We start from the raw sequence: 11,362 nt of genomic DNA on the forward strand, positions 1-11,362 counted from the left end.
CTCTCAAGGTTGGTATTCGGGTACTGAACTCCCGCCCGCCTACCTCAAGGTCAGGCTCCTACCTTAACACCAAGGTCAGAGGCACTTCCCCTGCTGTTGTGTTTGTGAGAGGGAGAGAGGGAGGTAGCCTCTTAGCTGTTGTTGAAGCAAGTTGTATTGTGTTTCCCTCTGTAGCTTCCTATATATATATATATATATATATATATATATATATATATATATATATATATATATATATATATATATATATATATATATATATATATATATATATATATATATATATATATATATATATATATATATATATATATATATATATATATATATATATATATATATATATATATATATATATATATATATATAGGTTGCTTGTGCGTGTCTCACTCAGGCTGCAAATGACACGTTGGCCAGAACATATATTTATTTCTGTTCTCTGATTCCAACTCGGCGGCTGTGGGCACTTATGTGTGTGTGTGACTGTGGGCACTTATGTGTGTGTGACTGTGGGCACTTATGTGTGTGTGACTGTGGGCACTTATGTGTGAGTGTGTGGCTGTGGGCACTTATGTGTGTGTGACTGTGGGCACTTATGTGTGTGTGACTGTGGGCACTTATGTGTGTGTGACTGTGGGCACTTATGTGTGTGTGTGACTGTGGGCACTTATGTGTGTGTGACTGTGGGCACTTATGTGTGTGTGTGACTGTGGGCACTTATGTGTGTGTGACTATAGACTGTGACCTCACATGGGATCATGTATGACCTCACTTGTGGGACAGTAAATGATCCTATGTGTTATTAAGAGCGATCCTACAAGTTAAAATACTCATGACCTTTACTCATATACTAGTTGAGCCTTACAGGAGTGCCTGTTACTTGAGTGCCTGTTACTTGAGTGCCTGTTACTTGAGTGCCTCTTAATGATCTTACCATCCTTCTCCGGGATTGTGAATAGTCTTTCATTTCAAGTACAATCAACTAATCTGAGAGTTGACTTTATTGAAAGGCAACAAACATTTCTCCTGTAAGGGCATATTATCAAATCCATGAGCCAAGGTACATACATTAAGCATTTACACAACCACTGACGAAACCTGTATATCTTTCTTTAATAATGGCAACTCTCTTTTTTAATTTATGGTGACTCTAAAGGCTGTCATAAGCAAAACTCGTAGTGCTTCGGAGCTCATAAACTGTCTAATAAATGTAAGCACAGCCACCGTACCGGAGGAAAGATGTACAGGTTTCGTAAATAATTGAGCAGATGCTTGACCAGTCCTGGGGCCAGATTCACGAAGCAGTTACGCCAGTACTTACGAACGTGTACATCTTTCCTCGATCTTTGACGGCTTTGGTTACATTTATTAAACAGTTTACAAGCATGAAAACTTCCCATTCAACTGTTGTTATTGTTATAAACAGCCTCCTGGTGCTTCGGGACTCATTAACTGTTTGACGGCTTTGTTTAACAATTATTAAACAGTTAATGAGCTCCGAAGCACCAGGAGGCTGTTTATAACAATAACAACAGTTGATTGGGAAGTTTTCATGCTTGTAAACTGTTTAATAAATGTAACCAAAGCTGCCAAAGATTGAGAAAAGACGTACACGTTCGTAAGTGCTTCGTGAATCTGGCTCCTTGGCTCTTACTAAATGTAACCAAAGCTGCCAAAGATTGAGAAAAGACGTACACGTTCGTAAGTGCTTCGTGAATCTGGCCCCTTGGCACTTACTAGGACAGAACGTCGTCGCCAAAGAGTGTTCCCAAGTTGGTGTATGATCATACGTTTAGGGGGGCCACGAACGGTCTTGGTAATACCACAGTGTATCACTGGAAATGTGTGAGAGACATAATAATGGATCTTGCTTCTCTCCGGTGTAGAGCCAGTGGGTTATCTCGGTTATAAGTGGCTTGTACCGGAGATCGTGGAGGTGGGGGGGGGGGGTTCATGCTGTGAGGTACAGTGTAAGCAAAAGAACTGCAGTGAAAATAATGTAAAAATTATTTTTTGTGTACGTTTAACTGTCAGATTTGTTCAGTGTCAAGCCTATTCACTGTTCCTCATCATGTTCCAGTGTCACAGTTGTTCACTGTCACACCTGTTCAGTCACAGCTGTTCACTGTCACAGCTGTTCACTGTCACACCTGTTCAGTCACAGCTGTTCACTGTCACACCTGTTCAGTCACAGCTGTTCACTGTCACAGCTATTCACTGTCACACCAGTTCACTGTCACACCTGTTCAGTCACAGCTGTTCACTGTCACACCTGTTCAGTCACAGCTGTTCACTGTCACAGCTATTCACTGTCACACCTGTTCAGTCACAGCTGTTCACTGTCACAGCTATTCACTGTCACACCAGTTCACTGTCACACCTGTTCAGTTTCACAGATGATTTATATTACATCTTTAGTATCACAACTGCCCCCATTGTCATATATCTGTTCAGTGTCACAGCTGTTCAATATCACTCACATCTGTTCAGTGCTAAACCTGTTCAGTATCACAGCTGTTCCACAACTGTTCTGTGTCACAATTGTTCTCTTTCACAGTTATCATTGAGATTTTAATTTCTGCATTTAATGAAAACTTTGAATTATTTTCACCCAGCAGTTTGGGGAACCTTCTTCATCCATCTGGCTGTTTGGGGGGAGCTTCTACATCCATCTGGCTGTTTGGGGGAGCTTCTTCATCCAGCTGGCTGTTGGGGGGAGCTTCTTCATCCATCTGGCTGTTGGGGGGAGCTTCTTCATCCATCTGGCTGTTGGGGGGAGCTTCTTCATCCAGCTGGCTGTTGGGGGGAGCTTCTTCATCCATCTGGCTGTTGGGGGGAGCTTCTTCATCCATCTGGCTGTTGGGGGGAGCTTCTTCATCCAGCTGGCTGTTGGGGGAACCTTCTTCATCCATCTGGCTGTTGGGGGAACCTTCTTCATCCATCTGGCTGTTGGGGGAACCTTCTTCATCCATCTGGCTGTTGGGGGGAGCTTCTTCATCCATCTGGCTGTTGGGGGGAGCTTCTACATCCATCTGGCTGTTGGGGGGAGCTTCTACATCCATCTGGCTGTTGGGGGGAGCTTCTACATCCATCTGGCTGTTGGGGGGAGCTTCTACATCCATCTGGCTGTTGGGGGGAGCTTCTTCATCCATCTGGCTGTTGGGGGGAGCTTCTTCATCCATCTGGCTGTTGGGGGGAGCTTCTTCATCCATCTGGCTGTTGGGGGGAGCTTCTACATCCATCTGGCTGTTGGGGGGAGCTTCTTCATCCAGCTGGCTGTTGGGGGGAGCTTCTTCATCCATCTGGCTGTTGGGGGGAGCTTCTACATCCATCTGGCTGTTGGGGGGAGCTTCTTCATCCATCTGGCTGTTGGGGGGAGCTTCTTCATCCATCTGGCTGTTGGGGGGAGCTTCTTCACCCACACGCTACCTCTTCCTTTCTCCTCCCCTAAAGTCTGTTTCTTCAATCCACTCTTCACATACTTTCTCCTTCTCTCTTACCTTCACCTACCCCCTCCCCCCTCTTCACCTCTCTCCATTACCCCTCCTCCTTCATTCACCCCCCCCTTCCCCCCTACTTGCTTGCCCCCTCCTCCCCCCTCCCCCCGGAGACTTCTGGTAAATTCTGTTGCATTATACGAGTGCGGGTTAATGTCTGTCGGTCAGTCAGTCGGCCAACCTTCTCTCCACTCCGTACAAAAAAAAATGCGACTGTTTTTGCCTGGGCCAGAAACGTAGGGTCACCCCCACCTCACCTCACCTAAACGAGGCCGGAAAGCGTCAGTGTACGAATACGTTGTATGATTGAATAACGGATACCGCCCCAAAAAAATATTGCTTGCTTTCTTGCTTGAATATGTAACCCTGGCTGCTTCATGCCGCCCCCGCCCGGCGCCCCCTCCGCCCCCTTCCCGGTGTCAGTACTGCCAATCCTTACCCATGCTAGCTGCCCCCTACCCCTTCCCCAACCCTCCCCATCCCCCTCCCACCCCCACTCGACCTCGCGTACAGTGTTGCCGCTCAGGAAATGCCATTCGCCACCTGGATACAAGGCACGGTGCTTCCTCTACTCCCCCCCCCCTCCCCCCACCCCTCCTCGGGTCTGTAGGAAGGATCTGGCACCGTCATATGACGTGTGTGGCCAGGACCGAGCCCACCGCCAGGAATCTTTCCTGTTGGGCAGGTGGGTGAGTGAGTGCGCTTGTTTCACGACCAATTAGGAGAAGGAGGGTTGGTTACGAATAGCCTAAGCTACTCTATCCCTTTGAGATGTATTTCTTTCTTGTCTCAATGAACGTATTTGAACCAGTCGTCCGCTCCTGTGCCAGGTAAGTCCACTACTGGCTCACCATAGCCCGTGCTACTTGCCCCGCTCCTGTGCCAGGTAAGTCCACTATGGGCTCACCATAACCCGTGCTACTTGCCCCGCTCCTGCGCCAGGTAAGTCCACTACGGGCTCACCATAGCCCGTGCTACTTGCCCCGCTCCTGCGCCAGGTAAGTCCACTACGGGCTCACCATAGCCCGTGCTGCTGGCCCCGCTCCTGCGCCAGGTAAGTCCACTACGGGCTCACCATAGCCCGTGCTACTTGCCCCGCTCCTGCGCCAGGTAAGTCCACTACGGGCTCACCATAGCCCGTGCTACTGGCCCCGCTCCTGCGCCAGGTAAGTCCACTACGGGCTCACCATAGCCCGTGCTACTTGCCCCGCTCCTGCGCCAGGTAAGTCCACTACTGGCTCACCATAGCCCGTGCTACTGGCCCCGCTCCTGCGCCAGGTAAGTCCACTACGGGCTCACCATAGCCCGTGCTACTGGCCCCGCTCCTGTGCCGGGTAAGCTACGGGCTCACCATAGCCCGTGCTACTTGGAACTTTTTATTCCAGGTAGCAAATCTTAAACAACGTTCAACGCTCGGACTAATTACCATTAACGAGGTCTTCAATGGGCACATTGTGACCTGCATTTGGGGGGGGGGAGGGGGGGGAAGGGGATTTAACAACCTGTTGTTCCTGTTATGACTCGAGCAGCTGGCATTAATTGCACCAGACATGACAATACCTTACGATAGACATCAACAAGACTCTTCCATTATTGAACAGCACGTCTCCATCGGGTCGTCAAGCAATAAATACTCTATATATAGCATTAGACAGATGTATCCTTAGCCTCGTGACGGCTGTCTGTCTCTTCTGACGGCTGCCTGTCTCTTCTGACGGCTGCCTGTCTCTGCTGACGGCTGCCTGTCTCTTCTGACGGCTGCCTGTGTCTTCTGACGGCTGCCTGTCTCTGCTGACGGCTGCCTGTCTCTTCTGACGGCTGCCTATCTCTTCTGACGGCTACCTGTGTCTTCTGACGGCTGCCTGTCTCTTCTGACGGCTACCTGTCTCTTCTGACGGCTGCCTGTCTCTTCTGACGGCTGTCTGTGTCTTCTGACGGCTGCTTGTGTCTGCTGACGGCTGCCTGTCTCTTCTGACGGCTGCCTGTCTCTTCTGACGGCTGCTTGTGTCTGCTGACGGCTGCCTGTCTCTTCTGACGGCTGCCTATCTCTTCTGACGGCTGCCTGTGTCTTCTGACGGCTACCTGTGTCTTCTGACGGCTGCCTGTCTCTTCTGACGGCTACCTATCTCTTCTGACGGCTGCCTGTCTCTTCTGACGGCTGCCTGTGTCTTCTGACGGCTACCTGTCTCTTCTGACGGCTGTCTGTGTCTTCTGACGGCTGCTTGTGTCTGCTGACGGCTGCCTGTCTCTTCTGACGGCTGCCTGTCTCTTCTGACGGCTGCCTATCTCTTCTGACGGCTGCCTGTCTCTTCTGACGGCTGCCTGTCTCTTCTGACGGCTGCTTGTGTCTGCTGACGGCTGCCTGTCTCTTCTGACGGCTGCCTATCTCTTCTGACGGCTACCTGTGTCTTCTGACGGCTGCCTGTGTCTTCTGACGGCTACCTGTGTCTTCTGACGGCTGCCTGTGTCTTCTGACGGCTGTCTGTCTCTTCTGACGGCTGTCTGTCTCTTCTGACGGCTGCCTGTCTGTTCTGACGGCTACCTGTGTCTTCTGACGGCTGTCTGTCTCTTCTGACGGCTGCCTGTGTCTTCTGACGGCTACCTGTGTCTTCTGACGGCTGCCTGTCTCTTCTGACGGCTGCCTGTCTCTTCTGACCGCTGCTTGTGTCTGCTGACGGCTGCCTGTCTCTTCTGACGGCTGCCTATCTCTTCTGACGGCTGCCTGTCTCTTCTGACGGCTGCCTGTGTCTTCTGACGGCTGCCTGTCTCTTCTGACGGCTGCCTGTCTCTTCTGACGGCTGCCTGTCTCTTCTGACGGCTGCCTGTGTCTTCTAACGGCTGTCTGTGTCTTCTGACGGCTGCCTGTCTCTTCTGACGGCTGTCTGTGTCTTCTGACGGCTGCCTGTCTCTTCTGACGGCTGCCTGTGTCTGCTGACGGCTGCCTGTCTCTTCTAACGGCTGTCTGTGTCTTCTGACGGCTGCCTGTCTCTTCTGACGGCTGCCTGTGTCTGCTGACGGCTACCTGTGTCTTCTGACGGCTACCTGTGTCTTCTGACGGCTACCTGTGTCTTCTGACGGCTGCCTATCTCTTCTGACGGCTGCCAGTGATTTACTAACGACTTACTCTCGGTAAACTAAATGCCTCTAGGGAATCGAACAACCTGTCCTAAGGCTAGGCTCGTCCATCTATCCATCAATCGTCCCCCAAAGACACAGTCATCATTAGTTTTAACCTTCTGCGTATTGAAAAGTTTCATTCTCTCAGACATATGTTAATATTATTACATTCTACAATGTGTCGACTAGTTTGGCCTAGGTTAGGTTAGGTTAGGTGGTTAGGTTAGGTTAGGTTAGGTTAGGTTAGGTTAGGTGGTTAGGTTAGGTTAGGTTAGGTTAGGTGGTTAGGTTAGGTTAGGTTAGGTGGTTAGGTTAGGTTAGGTTAGGTTAGGTTAGGTTAGGTGGTTAGGTTAGGTTAGGTTAGGTTAGGTTAGGTGGTTAGGTTAGGTTAGGTTAGGTGGTTAGGTGATTTGTAGCATTTGCTGTACGTAGGTGAAGTCTTTAGAGAGTCGAGATGCGGGCAGAGAACGTGAACGAAGAACGTGAACAAAGGACGTGAACAAAGAACGTGAACAAAAATCGTGAACAAAGAACGTGAACAAAGAACGTGAACAAAGGACGTGAACAAAGGACGTGAACAAAAATCGTGAACAAAGAACGTGAACAAAGAACGTGAACAAAGGACGTGTACAAAAGCATTGCTGGAGAACAGTGCATAAGTCATATGCTATAAGTCGTGTGTACAATCTTTATCTATCTACTTTTAAATCTGAATCTAAATCTAATCTAAATCTAAATCTAAATCTACTTTTAAATCTGCTATCTTTTTGAGTGTCTTTTCATATGCGTTAACGCACCCCCCCCCCCCCCCACCTCTTTTGTTGACGAGCGCAGGCTACAACTATAAAGCTATTGCCAATGTTCGTCTTCTCCAACTAGGGCCTTAATAGCGTAGTAGGATCGGACGCTGGTGCTTAGGTTTCGGTCGTAAAACTTATAGCAGCGTTTCGAAAATCGTTAGAATGTGGCAGCCAGCACAGACCGGCCGGCCCGGTAAGTCCAACACCAATGTCCCCAATTCAGGAATCTTTTTTTTCTTGAAAATGACGTGTAGAAAGTGTTGTCCTTCGTGTGGATGTAGGAGGTAGTGGTGAGGGTGAAGGGTGAGGTTGCGGGGTGAAGGAAGATGTGGGGATGGATGCGAAGTAGGTGGAGGATTATACAGAGGTGAAAGGTCAAGGAATAGGACGCTCCCATTGGTTGAGATCATGAGGGTTCCCCGATAACAATGGGACTGATAGACGTACTGCCTCGTGAAATTAGGCCCTTTCTTCTTTGGTGCAACCGAAGGGTTTTCTGGGACAGTCCATGCAAGGTTTTCCGGTGCCATCTCTCCTTTTCTGGTGCGACTCAAGGCTTTCTGACATAACCCCAAGGCTTTCTGACACAACCCAAGGCTTTCTGACACAACCCAAGGCTTTCTGACACAACCCAAGGCTTTCTGACACAACCCAAGGCTTTCTGACACAACTCAAGGCTTTCTGACACAACAAAAGGCTTTCTGACACAAACCCAAGACTTTCTGACACAACTCAAGGCTTTCCGGCGCAGGGGGGGGGGGGTTGTGTAAAAGCCTGGCTTGTGCATCGGAGAGGTTACGGGATCCAGTAAGTTCAGTAGAACTTCGGTTTTAACCCTTTTAACCCTGTCGTAGCTCAGTCGATTAAGGCAGTGTCTGGGATGCTCCCGGACGCAGGTTCGAATCCACGTCACGGCCCCTTGTGGATTTGTTCATTTGATGCATCACGTTAGTGTGATCTCTGTGTGTGATATCCCGTCCAATACCTTATATAACTACCTTCCTTGACAATCTTTTTACGTTAATAAGTGTCTCAAGCTTTATTAAGAGTCTAGATGTGCAATATAGCAATCTGCTGCCTTAAATATGCTTGAAAAGTTGAGCATATTGATCAAAATTGATCTTTCTTTTTTTGTAAAGCTGTTCTGAGGTTATTGTTTATGTTTGTAGATGGGATTAAATGGCATTTGTGATAATTGTTTTAAATAATTACCTCATAATTTACTTAACATTAAGACGATTGGTTCATGCTTGCGATCTAGCCATTTTTTTTCTCTCAAGTGAGGACTGCGTGCACAGATGTTGTTGTTATTGATTCAGCTACTCGGAACAAGTTACAAGTAGCACGGGCTATGGTGAGCCCGTAACTTACCTGGCACAGGAGCGGGGCAAGTAGCACGGGCTATGGTGAGCCCGTAGCGTGCATTGAGTTTTCCGCAGTTCTGGCATAGTTCTCATGTCTGGTTTCATTTAGTATAATTAACAAGGTTTACTTTTTAGCGCCTCTTGACATTCTTTTAGGATTTAGCAAATCGTTAGCGTCTGGGGACTTTTAAAATTTTAAATTTTGCCCCGAGGGGCGAGTTTATTGGGCAGCGCCACTCATCCTGTGAGTGGACACACCGCCATAGAGACAGTATTGGGCAGCGCCACTCATCCTGTGAGTGGACACACCGCCATAGTGACAGTATTGGGCAGCGCCACTCATCCTGTGAGTGGACACACCGCCATAGTGACAGTATTGGGCAGCGTCACTCATCCTGTGAGTGGACACACCGCCATAGTGACAGTATTGGGCAGCGCCACTCATCCTGTGAGTGGACACACCGCCATAGTGACAGTATTGGGCAGCATCACTCATCCTGTGAGTGGACACACCGCCATAGTGACAGTATTGGGCAGCGTCACTCATCCTGTGAGTGGACACACCGCCATAGCAGCATGTACAACACTCACCAATAGGAAGAAGTCTGAGAACTTTTTATAAATTAATCCACAAATGATTTAATAAATTCTATCTTAGTATCGTTTAGTTTGCATGATATCTTTACTCTGAGACTTGAGCATAACTACAGTACGTTTGACGGTTTAAAACTTTCATTGAGAACATTTTGGAGTAATACAGTGAGGGTCGAACTCTTAAATCACTGGCCTCCCAGACACGCGTACCAGAAGCCCTGGATGTGATCTTTCAAGACGTCGTGGATAGTGTTGGTGTCTGTGTAGAGGAGGCCAGAGACGCGAGTTTGATCCCACCGCAGTGCTCCAAAACGGTCTCTCTCTCTGATACATCAAGAACCTGTTTGGAACTTGTCTTAGTCTCCTCCTTGTATTGATAATTGTGAATGACGTGAGCTTCACGAGGATAATTGGTTAATCTCTCTTGGGTCTGGCCAGTAACTGTACGGGGAGCCGTGTTGATAGTCGCGCCCTTTGCTAGTGACAACTTGATGGCGGAAACCTTCTGCGTATCAGTGGCTTTATTTAAATTATGAACTGTGTATCGTGATTCAAATGTATTATACATAGAAATTATTATTAATATGATTATATTACCATACACAATGAAACCACACAAACGTGATGTGTGTGTGTATATATATATATATATATATATATATATATATATATATATATATATATATATATATATATATATATATATATATTCGTGTTGTCGTGTTGCAGCTATGAGTGGAATATTTCAGAAGACTTTTTGTTAAGCTTTCAAGTGGATGAGAAAGTCTTGGTATCCGTCTTGAGGGGCGGCATCGAACCAGCGTCATGATCGACCCTCTTAACCTCTCCATCACACTATGTAAACCTTTATATATTCCTGGACTCTTTGCATATAATATTATTAATAATGTTTATTTTGGTAAAATAAAGTACATATCAAATGAGTTACAAACAAAAAGTTGGATTTGTAGATAGAGCTTGTATATACTATGCTTACAGCTACTGATGCGGAGTTGTTGTTGTTATAGATTCAGCTACTCGGAACAAGTTCCAAGTAGCACGGGCTATGGTGAGCCCGTAACTTACCTGGCACAGGAGCGGGGCAAGTAGCACGGGCTATGGTGAGCCCGTAACTTACTTGGCACAGGAGCGGGGCAAGTAGCACGGGCTATGGTGAGCCCGTAACTTACTTGGCACAGGAGCGGGGCAAGTAGCACGGGCTATGGTGAGCCCGTAACTTACTTGGCACAGGAGCGGGGCAAGTAGCACGGGCTATGGTGAGCCCGGAGTGAAAAGTTCATATATCACCCCAGGGTCACCCAGGGGGCCCTGGGGGCGACCCTGGGAGCTGGCTGACCCTGGAGTAATCACGGAGTGACTGACCCCTAATTAGATCCCTTTGTCCTGCTCCGAAAATGATAACTAAATGTTTTGTAATATTTATTTATAGACTAGTGATAAATAAGATGTTGATATAGCCTTTCACAATCGAGGGGGCTCAGAAACGGTTGGGTACGTTTATCTTTCACCTGATGCCTCTGTTCACCCGACACTGAAAAATAGATTACGCGGGAGTTAGGCAGCTGTTGTGGGTTGCATCCTTGGGGAAGGTCAGTAATAGGCCTACTGGAGACCCAGATTAGTCTTAAGTACTAGGCTTCATATCCCCAAGAACAGGAATTGGATTCTGAGAACCACCTAAGTTTTAAGTGTCTAAGGTTGCCCACTCCTCAGGAGTCAGTGTCTTCCTTAATCCTATATAATAAGCTGTACTAATTTCTGGATCAACAGCCCCGCTCCTGTGCCAGGTAAGTCCACTACGGGCTCACCATAGCCCGTGCTACTTGGAACTTGTTCCGAGTAGCTGAATCTATAACAACAACAACAGTTTCTGGATCGTGACTGAATTAACCTTTACATAGTTTCTGCTGGTTCTCCAGAACCTGTGATGCGTGTGGTCACTTTTCTCTAACTCATTCCCCACTTCCAT

At 47.7% G+C, this 11,362-nt stretch overlaps 2 protein-coding genes across 2 annotated transcripts; both read right to left on the reverse strand.

Annotated features, from left to right (window-relative positions):
* Positions 1 to 2,633: 2,633 nt before the first annotated feature.
* Positions 2,634 to 3,392, reverse strand: LOC138364347 (germ cell nuclear acidic protein-like). The gene has a single exon (XM_069323952.1). It carries the CDS (start codon positions 3,390 to 3,392, stop codon positions 2,634 to 2,636), a length of 759 nt encoding a protein of 252 aa, XP_069180053.1.
* A 2,503-nt stretch (positions 3,393 to 5,895) lies between these two features.
* Positions 5,896 to 11,362, reverse strand: LOC123757056 (serine/arginine repetitive matrix protein 5-like). The gene is made up of 3 exons (XM_069323953.1): positions 11,285 to 11,362; positions 9,713 to 9,877; positions 5,896 to 6,519 (listed from the first exon to the last, which is right to left on the reverse strand). The coding sequence occupies exons 1-3, from the start codon at positions 11,360 to 11,362 to the stop codon at positions 5,896 to 5,898; spliced, it is 867 nt and encodes a 288-aa protein (XP_069180054.1).

This window comes from Procambarus clarkii, chromosome 13 (assembly GCF_040958095.1).
Source record: "Procambarus clarkii isolate CNS0578487 chromosome 13, FALCON_Pclarkii_2.0, whole genome shotgun sequence".
Lineage (NCBI taxonomy): Eukaryota > Metazoa > Arthropoda > Malacostraca > Decapoda > Cambaridae > Procambarus > Procambarus clarkii.